This window comes from Mastigoproctus giganteus, chromosome 11, assembly GCF_048544385.1.
Source record: "Mastigoproctus giganteus isolate SK-2022 chromosome 11, ASM4854438v1, whole genome shotgun sequence".
Taxonomy (NCBI): Eukaryota; Metazoa; Arthropoda; class Arachnida; order Uropygi; family Thelyphonidae; genus Mastigoproctus; species Mastigoproctus giganteus.
In genome coordinates this window covers 58,959,558-58,985,875 of record NC_143585.1, presented here as the reverse complement: position 1 = coordinate 58,985,875, position 26,318 = coordinate 58,959,558, and the positions used below count along the sequence as shown (strand labels likewise).

Here is a 26,318-nt window from a genome sequence, read left to right as displayed (position 1 = left end):
AGACTAATGATATTAAACACACATGAATTGACAATTTTTTAGATAAATATAGGACCAGGAAAGAAAAATTTCTGAGTTAGGTCAGAATATTTATTTGCAATTCAGCCCAGGCATGATATGAGGGACTCTGCATTGCTTTTTGGAAGAAATTTTTTAGAAGGAATCAATTTTGTAGAGCTGGAATACATTTGAACAAAAGTAGTGCAAGGATTTCTACTAATATCACTGAGGATACTTTATGGGATTCAGGGAAATTACTAGATGAGGAAGGGACGAGGGGAAATACAGATATGCATTTTTCTGATGATATGGGTCAAAGTAATGCTTGCATTCAATTCAAAAGCACTTGCTTATTTAACGAAACAGACATTACTGGCAAAAGATGTACCAAGGGTAGAACATTTCAAACAAATGGGAAGGTAATGGTAGATATATAATCTTAAATAACTGCAAGAGGTGTGTCAGGGTAGTAAACTACATAAGACCAATTAGTCTTAACTATTCCAACAATAATGTCAGGAGCATTGTCAATAAAATGAGTGAATCCAAACTCCTAGTTAGGACAACTAATGCTGACATAATAGAGCCAATGAAAATGTGGTGTGAAAATAAAGGATAGACAAGACAGACTGGAGATGGGTGAGAGTGGGGGGGGGGGTCATGCTTCTTATCAAAAGCAGCTTGAGCATAAATAGATGCTTTTCAAGATTCAGAACCTATGCATACCTGTACAGAATCTGTATGTTGTAAAGTAGCTGCCAAAGATTAAAATGACAGTGGGATATGCTACCAAATGGAAGATTGAGAATATGATAGTAGCCTCTATATGCAGATGGAATGGGCAAGCATGTTTGAATTTCTTATTATGGGTAATTTCAATTTGCTCCTTACTGGAGCAAATGGAAGGAAAACGAAATAGATAATTATTATTTGCATCAGGGCAAAAATATTCTGGACTTCATCATCTCCTATGAACTAGATGACATCATAGAGCACACATACAGGAATAATATCAAGAAGTGGCCACACAGTCCTTGGTTGGAAGATGAAGAAAGAGGTGCAATTGTTAAAGGCGGCATGGTGTTTAATTTCAGGAAAGCGGAACATGTCAGTTTAAGATGCTGCATGGCCTCTATCAACTGGACAAATAGCAGAGGGTTAGTTAATATATTAAAATTATGGAAATTCTTTAAAGAAACAATAATCATTGTTTCTTTAAAGACAAACTTTCAAGCCTAAAGGCAAGAAAGGTTCCTACAACTAATAGTGCATACCTAGTAATGAAGGCATCATTGGATTTAGGAAATATTTCTTTGGATTGGACTGGCACATTTCTTTGATATGCGCCAGTGTATTGCAATTACATAAAGACCTTTCTAAGAGTGAAGTGGGTTATTACAAACCATTGTCAGTCTGACTTCATTGGTAGGGAAAATATTGGGGGCAATAATAAAGGGAAATCTAAAACTTTTCTCTGTAACTCCAATATATTCCACCTTATACAGTGAAACCTCATGAGAGACCACATCAAATGCTTTGCTAAAATGAAACAAACAATGTAAGTGTGCAAAAATAGCTAAATATGATTTTTCCCTTAATAAAACCATGTTGTATACCTTCAGATAGCTTACAGGGGCAGCTGCAGGGTAAGAGGCAGAGTTTTGTGATTAATGATAACTATTCAGATTGGTCTAATGTTAGAAGCGAGTTAGAAGGATATCCCCCCCCCCACCAAGGATTAGTTCTGGGACCACTGTTGTTTCTGATTTTAATAAATGACATTGATGAAGGGATAGAGGGTGGGTTATCAAAATTTGCAAACGATGTAAAGATCAGAAGAGTAGTTAATAATCAGTCTCCAGCCACAGCACTCCTTCATGACGGCTTGAATAAGCTCCAAAGATTGTCAGAAAAGTATCAGCTATGTTTTATTTAGCAAAATGCAAGGTCTTGCACTTTGAGAATATCAACAATAACATAATATACTTGGCAGAGTTAAAATAAAATACAGTGGTACCTTGGATTGCGAGTGTTTTGCAAGATGAGCAAAAATTTTTAATAAATTTTAACTTGATAAATGAGCGAGGTCTTGCAATACGAGTACAGTCAGTCCTCGTATAACACGTTTACACTAAACGAATTTGATCATACACGATTTATAAATAGGGGAACAACGTTGTATATAACACGAACAGAATTTGCTTATGCATGATTCGCCTTCAGAATCACACCAATCGAATGCAACACGATAGGAATGAAGAGAAGATTCTGAAAATATATTTATATTTTTTATATCAGTGAAGGGGAAACACATTTCACCATAATAACATAAAAACCGACAATTCCAGCTATCGGTACAATTGCAAATGCAATTAGATTGAGTTTACTACCAGTTTATAACAGATTCCACTAGCAGAAACGCAACTGGAAATTGTTTTTATTTTTTTATGGTAGTAACCTTTAGAAATGTACTTTAGTAAAATGTGAGGTGTTAATAATGTATCTCTGCCTTTATGGTGTTGTTTATTCAGTTGCTACACGCACGCAGCTTTGTTTATGTGTATCAAGCGTGCCTCCTCATTTTGTAATTGTGCTTTATTCCCTAAAAATTGTCTGCCGAGCGTCACGTGATCACATGCTGATTGGGTAATCGTCCCACATGCTTGATCTCAGTCAGCATACCTCATTCGTATACAGTCAACATTGTAGTCAACATTGTAGTGAACATTTGTGCTAGTGTTGTAACCACGTGTATGTGCGTAAAGCATTTTTTTATTTTGTGTTCAAATGTAGTGACTGTTCTTTATTAACTGTACACTACGAAAATGGCCCCAATGAAAAAAAAGGGTTGAAAAGGAAGGCGGTAAGAAGAAGGAGATGATTACGTTAGAAATTAAGAAGGAAATCATCGGGAAGCACGAACACGGTATGAAAGTGCCCACCATCGCAAGATTTTATAAGAAGTCTACGTCAACGATTTGCACAATATCAAAGAAGAAAGAACTAAGGGGACTAGATGTAGCAAAAGAAGTCACGAGAATATCAAAGCAACGGCCACATATTCTGGAAGATGTAGAAAAGTTGCTTTTGGTGTGGATAAATGAGAAGCAACTAGCAGGTGATACTGTGACCGAGAACTTGATCTGTGAGAAGGGAAAGGCCTTGTACACCGACCTCATAAGTAAACTGCCAGGTACATCTACAGAAAACGAAGAAGGCTTCAAGGCAAGCAGGGTATGGTTTGATAACTTTAAGAGAAGTGGCATCCATAGTGTTGTGAGGCACGGACAGGCTGCGAGTTCGGAAGCTAAGGCAGTTGAGGCGTTCGTTGCCGAGTTCCAGAAGCTCATGCTTTCCGAGTGTTACCTGCCGCAGCAAGTTTTTAATTGCAATGAGACGGGGCTTTTTTGGAAAAAGATGCCAACGAGAACCTACATTACAGGAGAAGAGAATACAATGCTCGGTCACAAGTCCATGAAAGACCGTCTCACCCTCTTACTGTGTGCTAATGCAAGCGGTGATTTCAAAGTCAAGCCCCTGCTCGTGTATCATTCTGAGAATCCACAGAGTGCAGAAGAACCAATTAAACGTTATGTGGAGGTCCAACAGCAAGGCTTGGGTCACTCGTATCTTGTTTGTTGAGGGGATGAACGAGGTCTTCGGTCCTGCAGTGAAGAAATACCTTTTAGGAAAAAAACTGCCATTCAAAGTCTTGCTGGTTATAGATAATGCTCCTGCTCATCCTCCAGGCCTTGAGGATGACTTACTGGAAGAATTTGAGTTCATTAAGGTCAAGTTCCTTCCTCCCAACACTACTCCATTACTCCAGCCCATGGATCAGCAGGTCATTTCGAACTTTAAAAAGCTTTACATCAAGGCACTATTTCAGCGATGCTTCGAGGTGACCGAAGGAACTAACCTTACCCTCCGAGAGTTTTGGAAAAATCATTTCCACATCGTAAACTGCCTCAAGATCATCGATAAAGCCTGGGATGGGGTTACCAAAAGAACCCTCAATGGAGAAAACTGTGGTTTGATTGCGTTGAGGGGTTTGCTCATGAACAGGAGCTGCCAGTTGTCGATGAAATTGTGTCCTTGGGGACGACCATGGGACTGGAGGTGAATAAGGATGACATTCAAGAGCTGGTGGAGGAACATGGCCAGGAGTTTACAACCGACAAACTGATGGATCTGCATTGCGAGCAACAGCAAGAGGTTATGCAGAAGATCTCGTCTGAGGAGGAGGAGAAAAAAATGGAGCCATCCCTCTCTTCAAATGAGATGTGGCAAAATTTTGTAGAAAAGCACCACCCGAATACGGCTGTGGCAGTGCGAGCGATGAATCTGTTTAACAACAATGCAATGTCATATTTCCGTCAAATCCTTAAAAGGAGGCAAAAGCAAGTGTCATTGGATAGGTTCCTTGTTAAAGTTGCACAAAAAGAAAAAGTCAACAGATAGCAGTGATTCTCTTAGTGACAGTGAAAGTCGTCCTACCCAATAATTAATAAATTCATTGCTTTATGTATATTAAATTTAAATATTATGTATGTATTTTGTATTAATCATTTTTACAGTGTATGAATATTTTTGAGTTTTGGAACAAATCATCTGGGTTTCCATTATTTCTTATGGGGAAATTCGCTTTGATATACGAGTAGTTTGGATTACGAGCACGTTTCCGGAACGAATTATGCTCGCAAACCAAGGTACCACTGTAGTAGAGGATAATTTCACATCCCACCACATCATAACTTCCAAAAGAATTTGGAAGTTATGATGTGGTGGGATGTGAAATTATCTAGTGAAGAAAATGGGGGGGGGGGAGAGGCAAGGAATGTCCATAGTGTCCTATGGACATTCTTGTCCATAGGACACTATGGACAAGAATATTTTATTGTAGAAATAGGAGCTAATGTAGAAATATTGTAGAAATAGTAGAATGAATGTTTTATTGTAGAAATAGGAGCTCATGTAGAAATATTGTAGAAATAGTAGAATGAATGTTTTATTGTAGAAATAGGAGCTCAAAATCATACTGTAAAGTCGGTCCTTGTATAACACGCATTTACACTACACGAATTCGATCATACACAATTTATAAATAGGGAAACGATGTCACATAACACAAACCGAATTTGCTTATGCACGATTTGGCTTTGCATTTACAAGAAATGGCAGTCAAACATGGCGGAATCAACAGCTGAACGCAACATTTACTGCATTGTTTACTCAGTTGCTACATATGCACTGCTTGTTTGTGTGTATCAAACGTGCCTCCTCATTTCTGTTCTTTCTATACTTTTTTCTGATTATTATTATTTTATTTTTTTCAAAAATTTTTTTACTTTAAATTTTTTATCTCTTTAACTTTTAATTCCTTTTATTTTTATAATTTATATTAATTTACTGTTTTATTTTATTTGTTCGTATTTTGAATGGTTTGGACATTCAGTACGTGACACACTCGAGGTTTGCTGCGGTTCATGCTCAGCTGTGGTCCACCTCCTCACGGCATAGATGGGTATCAGGATGCACCTCCCTGGTGCTTGTTGCTTCCTGATAGCAAAGCAGCCAGAAACAACTAAACAACATAACACATGCATGGCACAAACATAATATTACACACATTTCTGGCTTTTCTGCAGAGTTTTTGCAACATCACAGTATACCAGAGCAGAGTTGAACTAGTGTCTGGGAGCCTTATAAATAGGGAAACGATGTCACATAACACAAACCGAATTTGCTTATGCACGATTTTTTTTTTTCTGTAATTGTGTTTTATTCCCTAAAAATACTTGAAAACAGTGTGAAAAGGAAGCATGCTGGTGAAGATACTGCAGGTTCAGAGAGAAAAAGAAAAGCGCTAAGGTAAAGAAAGCCAACACAAGAACCACAGGAAACATGCTGGGCAAACTGGTTTGCTGCTACTGCAGTTTCTCCATGCATTCTTGGTAAACAGACAGTCCGTGTTATCGGTAGTGGCAATAGAAGTTGAGAACAATATATAGATTGACATGTTGGCGTGACGGATGAAGTTAGGAAACCTTATTTCCTAACTTAACCTTTACGGTTAGGTTAGGAACTAACATAACCTAACCGCTGAGAACAATTAGAAAGAATGCAGAGAAAATAAAAGCAACCATATAAATAAATAAATAAAACTGAAACAAACACAGTTAGTATGCTTATTGCCAATTAGAAAAACTGGTTACTGGCTAAACCATCATCTTTTGTTTCCACATTCTGGAATTTCTTTAAGGTCATCTCAAACATAAAAGGCTGGTGCAGCAAATAGTGTGCTGGAACTTTGGATGAGCCTAAAGTTAGCCTGTAACCCTACTGCTCCCGTACTGCCAAACAACAGTACTGTAATTTGGTAAATCTTTAAGTATTCACTATTAGGTCATTTGCTGCATTCAGACTGCGACCTGGTTTCCTAGTATAATAATATCAATATAATATAAAAAAGTATCATAATTTTTGGATGCTAAGGTACACACCAAACCACAAGACACACCCAGATTCTGGAAGACAAATTCTGTGGGGAAAAATTGAATATATATGAAAAACAAATTCACAACTTACTAAATAAAATTCCAATGTAGAATGAAAACTTTACTTGTAGTAGAAAGTCCAAAAACTCACTTTTACTACTGTCACACTTGCAATGATTGATGTTATCTAAAATTTCTGCTTTCTTCAAAGAGTGCAGCATCTTCAGTGCCATTGAAGATTCCACATTTTTCAAAAGGCTAGGCAACTACCTTGTCTTTCCCACAAATTTTTCATCCATTTACATTGACCTATGAGACTACTAGTCAATTCATTTGTCCTGTTAGTGTTGTTGTGATTTGGAACCTCTATCCATTTGGTTCCCCTCTCCTCACGTGTGGAAGTTTTCATTAATTGAGATCTCAAAAAATGACTGCAGTTGGCTAAGGCAGTTTGGAAATAATGGAGATGGCAGAAAAGGATTCTGTTTCCTCTGTTACATTATGATCTGCATTGGTCATACACTAAAGGAGTTAGCTTTTTAGAAGGGCAATCTGGTATCCTCATCACACTTTCTCTAACCACAACTAGAGATAAAAATATTTACTGCATCAATCTAGTATTATTTTAAGGAATTCCAAGCAACGTTTTCCAGGAAAAAAAAAGGACATTTTAGTTAAGAAACATTGAAATAACTGTTTTTCACTATCAGCAAGATACAACTTATCCAATGGGTAAAACCCATATGCACAAGCAGATCACATATCTTTCAGTAGATATTGCCATTATAATGGAAAAATCTATATAAAAAAAGCAAGAATCTTAATTAAAACTTTGAATATTTAATATGTAGTCTTCTGCAATGGTATGGCAGATTTTTCCAACTTGTTTGGAGAGTTCTGGGTTAAAATGCTGTCAGATGACTAGGTTCCCCAGCATGAGTTATTCTAGGTTTTCAGCCAGTACAACATGTAAATTGGTTCATAAACACACTTATGTGGACAAAATACACACAGTGCAATGTGGCCTTAAATGCTAAATGTACTATTTAACATATAAAAAGTTATATTAGGACCTATGAAATTATTTAGTAATATTGAAGATTACCTTGTCTTTTAAGGTGTTTGGCAGTTATCAGAATTTCAACTATCATAAGTAATGCTATGATCTTAATATTCAGAACAAACATCCCTAAATATGAGTTGGCTTGGTAAGTACTACTTTCAAACAGCATCACTGAAAGGCTAGCTAATTTGCTATTTTTTTTTAAAATACGAAAAACCACTATGAGAGACTTTAGAGAAGTTTTATCTTTGAAATTTTATTCATATCTTGAATCATCTTCTAACACACAAACAACTGATTCATTAATCACAAGTCATCAGAGATGTGTATGATGATGAGAGACCAATAAGTCTTGAAACAGGCTAGGCTTTCAGTATATTATTTATATAAAAGTAAGCACTTCTGAAGGCATAAGTAAATTTGTTCTTTCTTGGATATCAAGGTTATGGTGTCACTTATAATAAAAGAAACCCTGCTGGCTGCCAAATACTCAGGAGGAGGAGGAGTTATTCTTCAATATTATTTCCGTAGCCGAGTGGTCAGGAGTGAGAGTGCAGTAGCACACGCTCTTTGAATAGACTGGGGTTCAAACCCCAGACTACTGAATACGATCGATCTGCCAACCCGCACTGGACCAGCGTGGCAGATTATGGTCCATTTCCCTCAGCATGAATTGTTGAGGAGGCTTCCATCCTGCATTGGGTTGATAATGGCTGCAATTTACTTTTTTTATTATTAAGTATCTTAATTAATTACCAAATTCCAATATGTGTGATGTAAGGCAAGTTTAATTTCTAAGCATTGTATAATATTTGATTCAACAGTTCTATTTTAAGTAATAATGACCACTATAAATTTTAAAGTTCATAACTTTTATTATTTTAATATCTTTTTTATCATGATTTGTTTAAATATACAAAACATTTTTGTTGTTATTTTCTTCTGTAGTCATAACTGCTTACTTACAGAAAGGAATATTTGCATACTATTAGTTTCATTTATTTTATTTCAGTTTTAATGTAGAGTACAGCCAAATGCTAATACTATGTTTCTGTGTGCACGTGCATTGCTTGTAGTTTTTCAACTGCTGGATCTGCTCATGCAAGTTTATGCCTATACACCAGGGATTCCCAAATTATGGCCTATGGGCTGGTTCCGGCCCATGAAAGAATTTTATCTGGCCCGCGGATATTTCAATTAAATCATAAAAATTAATGTTTATATTAGATCACAATAAAATTTATGAAAAACACATTTTGCAGATCATTTTAACATTTGTTGGTTGATTAATAGTGTTGACATCTCTGTGTCATCAGCTTAGTCTTGTTATTATTATTTTTTTATTATTATTATCATTATTATGTCTAAGGTGGCACCTAGACTTCCCTCTATCTCCACCTGATAAACCGAATTTGTGCAGAACCTCTGCGAAACAGACCTGTATGGCAGGCCTCTTCGCCACCAGGACAGCTGCTCCCTAATGGCCACCCATAGTCACTTGGTACTGGGCCTGGTCTACTATTTTAACAGTGCCTCATGCACCAAAATCCCGTACCCACCGGAAGTAGTGCTATACCGGTGGGTGCCAGCGATCCTGCTCCCAGGCTGCCCACAACTGAGAGCCAGCAAAAAAAAAAAAAAAAAAAAATTATACACACACATACATATTATACACACATATACATACAATATAAACAAATTAAAAAAAAAAACATAGATAATCAAAGTGTATATAATCAAATCTTAATTAAGAAGCATTAGATTATTCCAATGTCTTTTCCGTTGAAAAACAGTTACACAGAACTCTTGCAGTGCTTGAAATTTAGCCTGATTAGCAATAAGATCACTTTCACAGCCTCTAACTAAATTACCAATCTTCACTTTTAGTCTTTTTCTATGTTCAACATACAAACTACAATCATATAATATATGACTCCAAGTCTCAGGTTGACCGCAAGTACATAAAGGAGAGCTGACTAGACCAAAGTAATGTAGTTTAAAATTTAATGACCCATGGCCAGTTAAAATAAACAAAGTTACCATAGAAGGAAAAAACCATTTGTTGTTACTATCATAAGTAAATATAACTGTTGGAATGAACAATCTAGTCACCTCCCCAGTTACACTAAGATCCCATCTCTGTTACCACATACTAATCAACTGTGTTAGAACATATTTCTTAACTTTAGATATCTCTATAGTGACATCAGATGTAATATTCATGAAAGAAACAACTATACCTTTTTTTAAGTTAATAACAAAGGGCCCGATACACAATGTGCAAGTCTAGAGGCTAATGCACGGCCAAAACCTGCATAGCATTCATTGAGACTGTTCTGCACATACTAGAAATAACATAAAGCATTGAGCGCTGAATCGATAACAATTTCTGTTTAAATTTAACATTAGTAACTCTGAAGTACCATGCTGATGCTCCGTATGCAACTATGGATAAGAAGACTGCCTTGTAGTATAAATTTAAAACTCTCCTTTTCAACACCCCCAATCTGACGTAGTTAATCGAATTATTGCTGCACTAAATTTTTAAACTTTTTCATGTAAGTAATTTAAATGTGGAGAAAAAGATAATCTATCATCAATTCTTATACGTAGATATTTCACCTCAGATACAAGGGGAATCTGGCTCCCCTTAATTAAAGCTTTTGGCGGTCGTGCATAATTTAGTTTACCCTTAAGAAGCATCATAACAGTTTTAGTTGGTAGATATCAATAGCTTATGCAGATCAGCCCATAACACTAGACTTTCTAATATCTGGGCCACTCTTATTTCAAGCACAGACCTAGATTTACCAGTAACACATAAAACCAAATCATCTGCATAAACAATCTTATGCAGATTTTCAACTGATTGTTCTAGCCATAAATTAAGCACTAAGTTCCAAAAAAGTGGGCTCAATACAGACCCCTGAGGACACCCTCTCGAAAGATTCCTATTAAACTGTAGATGCTTAGCTTTAAGTATAATTTTCCTACCATACAAATAACTCTGTATCGTTCTATACAATAAGTCTGGACATTGCATACCCCTAAATGCAGACAAAATACTCTCATGCCACACCACGTCAAAACCTCCAGTAAAATCTATAAAGATGGCTAATACATACTTATCCTCTGCCTGGTTGGTGAAATTCATGAGATCATTAATGGCATCTTCCGTAGAATGCGCTCTCTTGAAAGCATACTGATAAGGCAGGGTCAAACCATTTTTATCCATGACTTGGTCCAGTCTTAAAAATAACAATCTTTCAAAAACTTTGCCAAGATTACCCAATAACGAAATTGGTCTATACCCTCTTAGGTCATTTGATTTTTTACCTGGCTTAACTAACAGCTTAATCAAACCAACTTTCCAGATCCCAGGAAAGGTACCTTGAAGTAAGCATTTATTATATAAGTTTAACAAGATGTTAGGATAACGCTCAATCACTTTAAGAACAGTGATATTCTCTACTAAATCGATCCCCGGACCTTTGGAAATGTTAATTTGCTTAGAAACGGCTCTCAATTCCTCTAAAGTAAATAAGCTAATATCAACAGACACAAGGTATGTTACATTAGAGTCCCTGATACCTTCTTGCTCTGTTGTCTCCCCACCTTCTTCCTCATGAGGAAACAACCCAGATGTTATTGCTTGCACTGTTGTAATCCAATCAGTTGTTTCCACACCATTGATGATTACTGTATTCATTATCTCTCCAGGTCTTACTTTATTCATACTTTGTTTATAAATTAATCCCCAAGGATCTATATTGCCCACACTAGTAACTAGACTTCTCCAAGCCTTTAATTTACTCTCATAAATAGGCGTATAATAAATTTTATTTTTATTCCTATAACATGCATGATAAAATTGAGCCTCATTCAGCCCCCACCACCTATACCTCTGATATGCCTTCTTACATAAAAATACTTCTTTCCTTAACCTGGATAATTCCGCATTCCACCAATTAACAACTCGCCTCTTAACTGATTGTCTTCTTGAGGCACTTAAAAATTCGAATTAACCATATTGTCTCCTGAAAAATCTAAAGCCACTGACCATGCAAAACTAGACCAGTTAATCTTCTTATAAGTAAATCTAGTTAATTAATTATCAAAATCTAAAGTAGTATTTAAATCAGCCAAATTAATATGAAAAACCAAAGATCTATGATCACTATTCGTATAGTCTGTTTTCACAAGCCAATGACAGATTCGTCTGGATAACCCCTGAGTAACTAAAGTCAAATCAATGTTCGACCTGCCATGAACATTGTTAAAAGTATAAGGCTGACCTGATATATTGACTACACATAAATTATTCATTAAAATAAAGTCCTCCATTAAGCGACCCTCTGATCAGTCATGTCACTAAACCATAAGTTAGACTTTGCATTGGTATGTGCAGTGTTGTATAGAGTGGCCATACCCCAAACACTTAAAACATTTAGTCACAACTGTAACATGCCTGAATTTGTGTGACATATATCCAAAATACAACCAGTCATTACACATCAAATTTTCCAACATGTGAGGAGCTACCCCAATCACCCAATTATTAAACTTTGCCTTGGAACTGTTACTAAATCTAAAAACAATGCCCTCTCTGACCTCTTGCTCCTCATATCCATAATCTTGAAGATTTTTCTTATATAAATCCCTAATGATATTTTCCTGAGTTAATTCCTTAGGTACATCATATACTAAGATGGTAGGGTTCTGTAACTTTACTTTATCCTGATTAATACCCTTTTTAAAAAATACCTCTGCCTTACTGAGTTTACCCAAATCCTTATCATTATCTGTCTCAACTAAGACTCCTTTATTTCTTATAGCTCTTAGATTTCTAATTTTTATTTCTTGAAATTTTTCCTTTAATGTGTTAACAATTACCTCTTTAACTTACTGGCTTGACTTATACTGTTCTGAGGACTCCTCAGCCCTGAAAATAGCCTTATTATTTAATCTTGCCACTTTGCTCAGCTTCCTGTTATTATCCACCATACAGATATCATTTAATATTACCTGTTTACCTAACTGAGGCTGGCTGAATCCAGCTCTAACCTTGTCCGCATAAGTCCCCTTTTGTTCTGCAACATTAGATAGAAAAGGCTGCCTTCTTACAATGTCATCTAATAAACTGGCACGCACCTCCATCTCCTCTACCCTTGTTTTAAGACTTTCATTGTTGTTGATATAGTCTCCATGTTAATCCATGTGTCAAGTAAGAAATTAGTTGCAGCTTTAATCACTTTATTATTTTCACTAGTCATGTAGTCAATGACTTTTTTCTTCAAATTTGTTAAAAGCTCAAAAATAGTAGACACGTCAGGGTACCTCTGCCTCTGGTCCTGTATGTTAGCAACAATTATTTCACTCTCATGCACATTTGTGTCTGTATGTCTTCTCCCCGATTCCAAATAAAAACTATCTACATCAGAAACCATATTATCAGGCTGAATATCCGGAAAATCAGTTATCTTAACATTTGACAAATCATTTGTCAAATCTGTTACGATATCATCTTCTTCTAACTGCACCCCCTGTTCAACCATGCAGCCAACCTTAACTACGTTTTCTACACCACCTACCTGAATATGAGAATCAGCATTGCCAGACATCCCAGGTTTAGTATTCACACTAACAGTACTCAATGCACCACTTCCTCCACTACTTAAAACACTACTTGCTTTAATATTTTCAACTTTAGACGATTTCTCAGAAGCCTTCTTTACAGAATCAGTATTGTACAGCGTGGGAACTCTGGAAGGAAGTGGGGGGAAAGCTCCAATCTTCTCTTCCACCCCCCCCTCCTTTACCAAGCTTCTTACTATGAATTCTGCCTTCCATTAACTATAATAGTCGGTTCAAAGCAACAATATTATTAACTGAAGATTAGTCTTGTTAGATATCAATTCTGTTATTTCCACACAGAGATATTTTTTGAAACATCGTTAAAATAATCTGTTAATTTTGACCCTGTCATTAAATAGCAATAGTCATTAGAGACAGCAATTATGGATTTCCTAATCCCTTACCTTGGCTTGGGTGATGCTTGCGTCCCCTCCACAGACACCTATCCCTTTCGTAGTGGGGGTTACTTTCTGCCCATCACGTTGCAAATATTTTTCTTTAGTACTAAGTTAGCAGTTCACTTGTTAAGTTATAAATCAGTGGTTCCCAAACTTTTTCGGGTTGCTGCCCCCTTGGTTCCATAAATGCATCCTCAACACTGCCCAGTCCTAGTCAGAGTGGCAGATTGCACAACCCAATGAGGAAGATAACAAAAAAATATAATTCAAAACAGTAAGGATTAATTGCACATTTATTTCAAATCCAATAAAAGTTTTATTTTATTTAATTCAACATATTGAAATTACTGGGCTAGTGATCCTAGCTTTTCAAAATCTGACAATCATTTAACAAAAGTCTTAGAACGGCATTTAGTAACAAGTTCATTTTTCTGTAAATTTTTAATGCAAGGGATGGGCTCGATGACATAAAACCAGTTTCTCAATGTTCAGTTTAAAGTCGCTTAGAAGGAGTCTTAAATCACCATGTTCGGTAATCTGGAGTCGATTTCTTTGCTTGAAGATAAGTTGAATAACCACACTAAAACCACATTCTACTAAATATGAAGTTGCAATAAATATGAATGCAATAAATAGCTTCTTAACCACTGTCCATAGTGCAGGATAGTGATCAGAAATTTTCTTCTGTAACCAAAACTCTTGATAAGATTTCTTAAACTTCAGTTTCAGCTCAATATCATTTTGTAACTCAATTAGCTCTTCCTCTAATACCTCAACTTCCTCAATATCTAAAAATGGATTCATCACCCAATCTGGAATTTCTATCGAAAGAAGAGCCTTAAATCGATCAGACATATCTTTATGCAGTCTATCCAAATGGTCACAAAAGACTTGCAGATCATCATCCTGTATCCCACCAATCTTTTCTAGCTAAGACAGAGAGGGAAATTGATATAGCACATGAAGGCCTATATTGCACTTGAATAAAGTTAACTTTGAAATAAAAGTGGATACTATAGATTTGGCCTTAATAAGGTTAATATCATTTCCTTGCAACTGTAAATTCATTTCATTGAACTTTGCAAACAGTTCAGACAAATATGCAATGTCATGCCTGATATCTTCAAGTTTATCACTGAGAAAAGCATCCAACTTTCTCTTCAAAAAACTCCACAACAGAATCAAAAATGTTATAAAAACACTTACACAGTTGCCTTTTAATAGCCAACGAACTTCGGTATGAAGCAACAAATGTTGAAAATCTTCATCATTCTCAACAAAGCCCCTGGAATAAGTCTATCATTGAGAGCATGGGCTTTGATTTTATTAACACCAGCAATGACAGTGTGTAATGCCTTGTGAAGGCGATCAAGTTTTTTTGCAACCAGATGTTGGCGAAGAATGACAACAACACGAAATCTGTTTCTAACTGCCTTTCAAACTAACTCTTGAACTACACTTTCATCTTTTATAAAGTACACATATGCTAGAAGAAGATTCATTGCCTGGCAAAGTTGACTCATCTAGCTGTAATGCAAATTCTGTAGTGCTTAGCATGCTACACAACATATCTTTCACATTCTCAGCCATTTCATCTATACATCTCTGAACTGAATTGTTGCTTAGAGGAATACTCTTAATTACTTTATGTGGTGACTTATGTAAAACAGTACTCAGAACCTCACTTACTGCTGGTAAGATGAGTTCTTCACAAATTGGATGTGGCTTTTCAGACTTGACAATTAACAACGAAATATTGTACGATGCATGCAAACCATCAGTTTTTTGTTGTGAGGCATTACAAAATATACTTGACATTGTTGGCCACTTTTGCAATTCAGCATGAAGTGATTGAAAAAATGTTAAATTCTTGTCTGTCAATCACAAAGGAAGTAGTATTTCCTGTGATTGCTATATATTGTACATTTTATACACATTCCATGTATACATAATATGTATGTATTTTCTAAGATACATTCCACATTCCATATACATGGAATGTATCTTAGAAAAATCTTACTTTTTTGTGAAAAAACTGTAAGTGGTAAGTAAAAATGTTTTGCATTTTTAGAATTAGAACTAAAAAGTACACACAGAAATACAATGAATTTTGGAAACATCAAAGTTTATGCAGACCAGTGTTATAACTGTACTGATTAATTTCAAAGTATAAATTAAAAGTATAATTATTAATTTTCAAATGTTCTTTTCATTTACCAGAACATTTTAGAGAACGTGCCAATTCAGATGCCATTACTTGAATTATAAGTCCTACTCGAAGTCTCAACATCTCAAGAAATAGCTGAGGTTCTGTCCTTATGAACATTGCCAAATATACTAAGAGCTCCTATAAATAAAACAGAAAATTTAATAAAAGTTATGAGTTGTAACTTTAAAGTAAATATACTTATACATTATATAATGTATAAGTATATTTACATTAAAATAATATATAATATAATATATTATTTAAATTTTATATTAAATTTTATATTTATATTAATAAAAAATTATATTACATTAAAATAAAAATAATATATAATTTATAAAATTTCTTTTAAATTTTAAAAACCAAAAAGAAATGCTAAAAGGGCAGATTTCACTTATTCTTAATTTTTAAAATATCATCTGATAAGTAAATATACTATCAGCTAAGATTTAGTAAGCAAGTCTGATTTTGATATCAATTTTTTTAGTATTAATAGTAGTAGTAATAGCATGTGATGCAAGAAAGCAAGTGTATGAGCTTATGCAGCATCAGCCAAAAAAAAAAAAAAAAAAAAATCACACCATTCCCTCCAAATGCCTGTCCAGTTCCTCCTTAAATTTATTTAACCTATTAACTTCCACAACGACAGATGGAAGTTTGTTACAGAAATTAACCACCTGCTGGCTAAAGGCAAATTTCCGCACATCTATTCTACATCTGTCTTTTCTTAATTTGAATTTATGCCTCCTTAGGTTTGTAATCTGAACAAGTGGAAGGATCCCATCAGAATTCAGCATGCTCAACCCATTCAAGGCCTTATACACCTCAATCAGATCACCGCACAGGTGCCTAGTCTCCAGCCACTGCAATTTGCAGAACTTAAGCCTCTCATGGTAAGAGGATCCCTTCATTCCCCTCACCAATCTTGTTGCCCTTCTCTGTACACGCTCAAGTAAATCTACATCGTTTCTAAAATGAGGCCTCCAGACCTGTACGCAGTACTCAAGGCGTGGCCTGACCATTGCCTTATACAGAGGGATAATCACCTCCTTTTCCCTCCTAGCAAAATTCCTATATATCATTGACAAAAACCCCATGACCTGCCCTGGCAGCCTGTCTGCATTGCTCAGAAAACTTCATATCTGCCCACAATTACTCCCAGGTCTTTTTCATTTTCTACCACCTTAAACGTAGTACCATACAGTTGGACGTTTCTCTGGGGTTACTTCTACCCATATGCAGTACTTTGCATTTGTCAAGGTTAATGTTATTAGTGGAGTCCCCCAGGGTTAAGTGCTGTGCCCATTATTGTTTTCAATATTTATTAATGATATTGATGAAAGTATATCACCCTTAATGTCAAAGTTTGCAGATGACACAGAGGTTAGTAGGAGGGTTAATGATAGTAATTAGGGTGGGCTACTGCAAAAAGATCTAGGAAAATTGGGTCAATGGGCTGAGAAACGGCAGTTGAAGTTTAATGTTGACAAATGCAAGGTACTGCACACAGGTAACAGTAATCCAAGAGTCATTTATCAACTGTGGTACTACATTCAGGATAGGGCAAAATAAAAAAGACCTGGGGGCAATTGTGCAGTCAGATATGAAATTCTCTGAGCACTGCAGACATGCAGGCAGAACAGCTCATATGGCTTTGTCACTGATATTCAGAAACTTTGCTAGCAGGGATAAGAAGGTGATTATTCCTTTATACAAGGCCATGGTTAAGCCACATCTTGAGTACTGTATACAGCCGGAGGCCTCACTTTAGGAAGGATGTTGTTTTGCAGGAACAGGTGGAGAAAAGGGCAACCAGATTGGTGAAAGGTTCAAAAGAATGCACTTACCTAGAAAGGCTACTCAATTCTGCAGATTGCAGCATTTAGAGACTAGGTGCCTGTGGGGTGAGGTGATTATGGCGTTGAATGGATTGAGTAAACTAAATGTGAATGACACTCTTTCCCTTGCTGAGACTGCACCATGGTCATCGCAAGTGGGTAGGCAAGGTAAGCGTGGCTTACTGGCGGCAGTTCAGGAGGGAGCCAAAAATGTTTTTGACATATATACAAATTGGACCTCTGTTTAACGAACTTCTTTATAGTAAGATTTTCTATTTGGCAATATTTTTTAGAATTCCCCTTGATAATTACATTTAAAATAGTTTCTGTAGAACAAAGAAAATTTCCATATAACAAATGCATTCCCAGATAAGTCTCTCGTAATCCATTAGCAGCATCCAGTAGCAGCATTGTTCACATCTTTGGCCTGAAGGCCAGAGATGTGAACAATGCTGCTACTTAGTGCTGCTACTAAGCATGAATTAAGAGCGAAAGGGATTATCATTCTGTAACTTAGTGGTACTTGTAAACCTATCCAACCATGTGTCCCACATACCAGAAGTTGCACTGGTCATCTAATTGGTTAACATTTACCAGTATTCAACATGACAGACAAATGATTCATTTGAAATAAATACAGTACAGTCAGTCCTCGTATAACACGTGTTTACACTACACGAATTTGATCATACACGATTTATAAATAGGAGAACGATATCATATATAACACAAACCGAATTTGCTTATGCATGATTCGCCTTTGTGTTTACAAGAAATGGCAGTCGAACGCGGAATCACCCCAACTGAACGCAACATATGAACGAAGAGAAGATTCTGAAAATGTATTTATGTTTTTTATATCAGTGAAGGGAAAAACATTTCACCATAATAACGTAAAAACCCACACAATTCCAGCTATTGGTATTACCGCAAGTACAATTAGATCGAGTTTACTACCAGTTTATAACAGATTCCACTAGCAGAAATGCAAATGGCAATTGTTTCTATTGTCAAGTGTATGAGCTTATCCAGCATCAGCCAAAATAACCCCCAGAAATGTGCTTTAGTAAAATGTGAGCTAGATAATAGGTGTTAATAGTGTGTCTCTGCCTTTACAGTGTTGTTTATTCAGTTGCTACACACGTGCAGCTTTGTTTATGTGTATCAAGTGCGCCTCCTCATTTTGTAATTGTGCTTTATTCCCTAAAAATGAGTAAAGGTGTGAAAAGGAAGTGAAGACACTACAGATTCAGAGAGAATCTGTAGTGTAATATTCATAAACAGAGGCGGACCGGGTCGAAAATTCTCACTCGGGAAAATTTGTAGTGGCCTCATACTAGCGTTTATGGCCAAAATCACACAGGCCTCCGGCCCACCGGGGTTTCCCCCCATAAGGGGAAAAAAATATGAAATTGTGAAACGCTTTGAGTGAAGTGAAAGACCATGTGATATTGCACGTGCTACAGGCCTAAATGAGGCAACGTCAAGAATTAGAAAGAATGCAGAGAAAATAAAAACAACTTTCATAGCAGGAACAACTCAAAGTGTAATTAAAATCTATTAGATCAAGACCCAAAGAATTGGAAGAGATGGAATGGCTGTCATCTGTTTGTATAGAAAATCAAATAAAGAACAAGTATGCTTACGATAGAAGCAAAAGCATTAGCAATATTTGATTACATAATAGTCGTAATAAAATACGTAAGTATTTTATTACAATTATTTATTGTGTTTGGTAATGTTTTGGTTAGAAATGTGTGTTTAATCTTGGGTGGTCGGCACCTAACCCTATTTTTCTGATAGGGCCTGTTGTTTATATTGCACAATTTTGCATTGCACGAGGGTTTCTAGGAACACAACTATTGTGCTATACGAGAACTGACTGTACATGAAATTGCAGACGTATGTTAATTTGCTTATTATCTGGATCTGTATTTCATATTTATATTTCACAGGGTTACACTCCAGAACATAGGTACAACTCCGTATTTCGGCAAAAGAGAGGAAGAAGGCAGTGATAGGACGTGAAAGCACCTTCCACTCACCGCGTTCCCCCCCCCTCTCCTGCATGTTACTGGGGGATGTCACGTGATATCACAATATGTTGGAGCTGAAATGAAGAAAAAGAAATGGCAATGGCAATATTTTTTAAACAGTTAACAAAAATTAACACCACATACAGCCACTGATTCTTCTTGCCTGTACATTACTAGACAATTTCACATGCATTAACAATGAGAATTGCTCATACATGTCAACATAAATGTTTTTTTTTTTCCTGGTGACTGCTGCCCCCACACCTCCCCTAATATAAAGAGAACCTGATACTAACAACTCATATGATTACTGCGAAAAACATCAAATCATCAAGAAACAACTTAAAAAAAAAAAAAAAAAACAGACTTCATCAGTATGCCAGCTGACACACTTCATCAAATATTCACACTGAAAAACACTTGTATTCCTAAGCTATCAAATTCACACTCATATACCATTCAATTACAGTCTTACATCCATCCTTTTGAAAACGGAATAACATGGCATAACGATAACACAAAAACCGAAGGCAGCAGAGCAGCATGACAACGACTAAACAACAGCACTATAATTTCGCATTTTCCGCTAAAATATGAAGCGAATTTGCATCCAATCGAACAATAAAAATGCAAAATGAGGTAAATAGCACATTCCCAATAATCCGCCAATCACAGAACTTCACCGGACAATCACTCCATTCTTCGGCCACGCTTGCATGGAAATATCCATGTTCTGGAGTTCAGCCAGAATAATATACAGGTAGTCATTGACTTATGACCTACGCATTTTACGACTGCTACTGCATCTCGCACCGCGATTCAGTCTGAACTGAGTTAACAGGAGAGACTGCTTCTACAGGGATGGGATACACTTAAATAGAAAGGGTGCAAGAATATTTGCTGATGCTATCGAGGCAGTGTTAGGTGGGTCGGAAAACTGATAGCTTGGGGGGATACAAGGACTAATAGTTTAACAGTAGCCGTAGGCAGAGGTGAAGGTGATTCTTGCACAACTTCTATTAGAATAAGTAGCGACCTGGAGTGAGGGGTGTTGGGGGTTTCAGGGACAGATGGCAGTCATCGTGAAACAGGTGGGTATATGGGATGTGTTAGAGTAATTAAGAATAAGAATAGGTGCATGTATACCAATGCTAGAAGTATAGTAAATAAATTTGATGAATTTGAAGTGTTGGTCAAGACATCAAAGGCGGATATTGCTGGGATATCAGAGACGTGGTGTCACACAGATATAAGGAATGCCGAACTGGAATTTGGGGAGTACAATGTGTACAGAAAGGATAGACAGGATAGGAAGGGAGGAGGTGTTACGCTGTTAATAAAGAAACACATAAAATCAAAAGAAGTGCATCCAGTTGACATAGATGAACAGTGCACTGTTGAGTCAGTTTGGTGTGACATAAGCACTGCGAAAGCAAAAATAAGAGTAGGAGTGTGTTATAGGCCTAATGACTTGAATGAGTACAATGAACAATTGTACAGAGAAATAGAGTGGGCTAGTAAATTGGAATGTCTTATAATGGTGGATTTTAACTTCCCAGATATTGACTAGAACTTGTGGGTTGGGCATTCACACACTAGTCAGACTTTTGTGGATTTATTGGATGACTGTTTTCTGCAGCAGCATGTTCGAGAGGCAACCAGAGAAAGTAATACTCTTGATCTGGTTATCAGCAGTGATCATTCATGTATTAGGAATTTGCAGATAAAAGAACCACTAGGTGGCAGTGATCACAGTGTACTGACGTGGGATTTACTTAAAGATTTAACTACTATCAGGGGTAAAGGAAAGGGTTTTTGCTTCCGTAAAGGCGAGTACAGTGGTCTCCGACAGTTTTTAAATTCTGTACAGTAGGATCAACTGATGATGTTACCAACAGTAAATTCTAAGTGGGAAGCATTCAAGGAATTAATCGTGGATGCTACTAAAAGGTTCATACCCATTAAGAAATATTGTTCAAGGTTTAGGCCTAAATGGTTGTCAAATGAACTAATGAGACTTGTAACAGAGAAGAAAAATGCATGGGATGCATATAAATTATCAAGCGACTCAGAAGCATATGGCAGATATAAGTTAATCTGTAATCAGATCACAAAGGAGGTTCGGCAGGCGAAGGCAGATTACGAGAAATCCTTGGCAAAAGATGCTAAGAAAAACAGCAAGAATTTCTTTACTTATATAAACTCTAAAAGGAAGGGGATGAATCTGATCGGTCCACTTGACATCGATGGTTCGACTGTTGATGATCCTGCTCAGATAGCAAACAAACTGAATGAGTATTTTGCATCTACATTCACATGTGAGGAATTATTAAGGTTTGAAAATGGCAGAAGGTTATCAAATTGTAGCAAGATACTTAATGATTTTGTAATAACCGAGAGCAAAGTGGAAGAGAAATTGATGAAGATAAACGTAAGAAAAGCACCTGGAGCGGATGGGATCTATCCAGTTATATTAAAGGAGACGCAAAGCAACTAAGCAAACACTTAGCCATAATTATGAGAGCATCCTTGGACTCAGGGGAGGTTCCCACGGACTGGAGATGTGCAAATGTATCCCCAATTCACAAAGGGGGATCGAAGGGTGACACGAGTAATTACAGACCAGTTAGTTTAACGTCTGTTTCGGGTAAAATAATGGAGTCGCTGGTTAAAGATGCATTGCGGGATCATCTAGACAAGACTGCAGCAATACTTCAGACACGGCATGGGTTTGTTAAGGGAAAGTCTTGTCTGACCAATTGATAGGATATTATGATGTGGTTACAAAGGAACTGGATGCGAAAAATAATTTTGATATCATATATTTGGATTTCAGGAAAGCTTTTGACACTGTTGCGCATGGAAGACTATTGTACAAATTGGAGCAGAATGGTATTAAGGGTAAGTGGCTACAATGGATAAAAGGATGGTTAAGTGCTAGAAGACAGAGGGTGGTAATCAATGGGTACTGCTCTTCTTGGACTAATGTTATTAGTGGAGTCCCACAGGGTTCGGTGTTAGGTCCACTGTTGTTTTGTATATTTATCAATGATATTGATGAAGGTATATCAGGCTTAATGTCAAAGTTTGCAGATGATAAAAAGGTTGGCAGGGTTGTTAATGACAGTAATGGCAGTGTGCTACTGCAACAGGATCTAGATAATTTGGGCAGATGGGCTAAGAAGTGGCAACTGAAGTTTAACCTTGACAAATGCAAAGTACTACATATGGATAGAAGTAACCCCAGAGAAACGTACCAACTGTGTGGTACTACACTTAAGGTGGTAGAAAATGAAAAAGACCTGGGAGTAATTGTGCAGGCAGATATGAAGTTTTCTGAGCAATGAAGACAGGCTGCCAGGGCAGGTCATGGGGTTTTGTCAATGATATATAGGAATTTTGCTAGCAGGGAAAAGGAGATGATTATCCCTCTGTATAAGGCAATGGTCAGGCCACGGCTTGAATACTGTGTACAGGTCTTTAGGCCTCATTTTAGGAAGGATGTAGATTTACTTGAGCGTGTACAGAGAAGGGCAACAAGATTGGTGAGGGGAATGAAGGGATCCTCTTACCAAGAGAGGCTTAAGTTCTGCAAATTGCAGTGGCTGGAGACTAGGCACCCGCGCAGTGATCTGATTGAGGTATATAAGGCCTTGAATGGGTTGAGCATGCTGAATTCTGATGGGATCCTTCCACTTGTTCAGATTACGAATCTAAGGGGGCATAAATTCAAATTAAGAAAAGACAGATGTAGAATAGATGTGCGGAAATTTTCCTTTAGCCAGCGGGTGGTTAATTGCTGGAACAAACTTCCATCTGTCGTTGTGGAAGTTGATAGGTTGAATAAATTTAAGGAGGAACTGGACAGGCATTTGGAGGGAATGGTGTGATTTTTTTTTTTTTTTTGGCTGATGCTGCATAAGCTCATACATTTGCTTTCTTGCATCACATGCCACTACTACTACATACAAGATTGTTGCTAGGAAGAATGCTATATGCACGTCAACCCTCTCTTAATGCAGTGCTCTCAGATTTTTCTACTACACTCACACGCTCTATCCATGTGGTCCCTGAAGCCTAATGGGAACAGTTGTGCGTGTAGTGTCAGCCCACTGCCCAGTAAAGTGTTTTTGGCATGAATAAGCTAGTCTTAATCCGTTTAGTCAGCTTTGCCATCACAGTCGAACAAAACATCTTACCGATGTATGTATGTCGTGATTCATGTGTCTCGATCTCTGTTTGCATACGTTACGTTCATTATTTTTGGTTCAGTTATATTTGTGTTACAATTAGAATTTTTTAAAACCCCTAAACATGTCAACCAAGAGGAAAGTGCCTTTGTCTACTCCTAGACCTGTCAAGAAAGAAAGAAAGGTCATTGATTTAGACACAAAATTGAAAATGATCAATCAGCATGAAGAAGGAAATGTGATGTGAATGCGATCGCACTTGATTTTAAGTTATCTCATTCTACAGTGTCAACGATTTTTAAAGACAAAAAAGGATTCGTGAAGTTGTTAAAGGTTCGGCATCCATGCGAGCAACAGTGATAACGAAACAACGTACAGGACCCATCCATGAAATGGAAAAATTGTTTCTTTGGATGGAAGATCAGATACAGAAGCGAACACCCTTAAGCCTTCTTACAGTGCAGTCGAAGGCTAGAAGTCTCTTTCAGACGCTGAAGAAACGTACCGGAAAAGATTACACTCACACATTTATAGCAAGTACAGAATGGTTCAAAAGATTCAAAAGAAGATTCAAGCTTCATAGGGTTCGAGTCACTGGAGAATCAGCAAGTGCAGATGTGGAAGGAGCTCAAGAGTTTGTTAAAAGTCTGGATGAAATAATTACGGAAGAAGGGTATCAACCAGAGCAGTTTTCAACGTGGATGAGACTGGATTGTTGTGGAAAAGGATGCCAGAACGCACTTACATTCACCAAGAAGCCAAAAGCATGCCTGTTTTTAAGGCACTTAATGATAGGCTGACTTTGCTCCTTGGCAGGAACATCGCAGGTTTTAAACTGAAGCCTTTTTTAATTTATCATTCTGAAAATCCCCGTTCAAGAATGTAAACAAGCATACTCTGCCTGTATACTTCCATTCAAGCCGAAAAGCCTGGATGACTCAAATGTTGTTTGAAGACTGGTTTCTAAATTGTTTTGTACCTCAAGTTCGCGAATATTGCTTCGAGAAAGAAATTCCTTTCAAAATTGTATTAATCTTAGATAATGCACCTGGCCATCCACCTCACCTAGACCACCTCCATCCAGCCTATGGACCAAGGGGCGATTTCCACATTTAAGGCACACTATCTTCGAACCACTTTTGCCCATGCTATAGCCGGAACAGACGCCGACCCAGAACTATCTTTGCGAGAGTTTTGGAAACAGTACGATATTTATAAATGCATCAAAAATATTGCGGCAGCGTGGGAGGCTGTGATAAAGAAATGCATGAATGGAATCTGGAAAAACTGTCTAGCGTTTTGTTAATACTATTGACCAATTTGATAGTGAACATGAACTTGAAATGGTTACAGAAAATATTGTAACACTGGCAAATGGACTTTCTTTAGAGATTGAAATGGAAGATGTTGAGGAGCTGCTAGAGCAAGAATCTGGAGAACTTACAAATGAAGAACTTATCGCTTTGGAAGAAGAAAGAATGGCCGAAGAAGAAAGGATGGAAGAAGAGAAAAATGAAGATGAGGAAGAACCAGAAAGAAAATTCACCATTAGAGGGTTATCTGAAGGTTTTTCTCTACTAATTAAACTTCTTACACATTTTGAGGAAATGGACCCAAACATCGAACGATTTGCAGGGATTGAACGAATGGTACAAGATGCTTTTTGGCCATACTGTGACATTTACGAGCAGAAAAGGAAACAAACAATTCAGAGAAATATCAACATGTTTATAAGAAAAACAACTCCCACTACATCAAGTGGTGGGATTGATGACCCGCAGCCAAGCACGAGTGGTCAGTAAAATATTTCTTATCTATTTTCTACATATGTTTTGTTTAGTTGTTAAGATAAAATATTTTTTAGGTTTTATACAGTATTTGATATCTTTTTCATATTTTTTATTTCTGTAAATAGTAAACCAAATGTGTTGTACACAGTGTCTGATTTACCTAAACTGGTCCGACTTACGTCCAGATCGCTTTACGACCGGTTGGTCAGAACCTAACATGGTCGTAAGTCGACGACTACCTGTATATGATACTATTTTTAGCAAGGCAATGTATAGCGTTCATGAAATCTTCAAAAGATTTATATGAAAATGACAATGGTAACTTTTTAAAACTTACTGAAACAATTGCCAAATTTGATTCAGTTATGGTGGAATATATTTGCCGTATTCAGTGATATGAATCGAAAAATATCGTTCATTATTTAGGTGAACAAATACAAAACTAAATTATTGTGCGTTGTAATGTTAGTATTGTAATGTTAGTATATTAGTATAATTTTTTTTTGGCAGCAAATAATTTCACTAAATATTACAGATAAAAATACTAGAAATGATTAGAGAAGCTAAATATTTTGCTATAATCACTGAAGATGAAAATAAAGATATGGATACAAGGAATTGTGCTAAACCAATTGCCTTAAAAATAACATCTTATAAATTTCT

At 36.7% G+C, this 26,318-nt stretch overlaps 1 protein-coding gene across 2 annotated transcripts in view; it reads right to left on the bottom strand.

Moving 5' to 3' along the window:
• The window catches only part of LOC150078032 (putative phosphorylase b kinase regulatory subunit alpha), a 608,767-nt gene that overhangs the window by 49,826 nt on the left and 532,623 nt on the right, over positions 1 to 26,318 (bottom strand). For both annotated transcript variants that reach the window (XM_090384728.1, XM_090384727.1), the window contains exon 26: positions 15,810 to 15,939. In XM_090384728.1, coding sequence (XP_090240854.1) covers positions 15,810 to 15,939 — 130 coding nt within the window. The remainder of the gene's footprint in view (positions 1 to 15,809; positions 15,940 to 26,318) is intronic.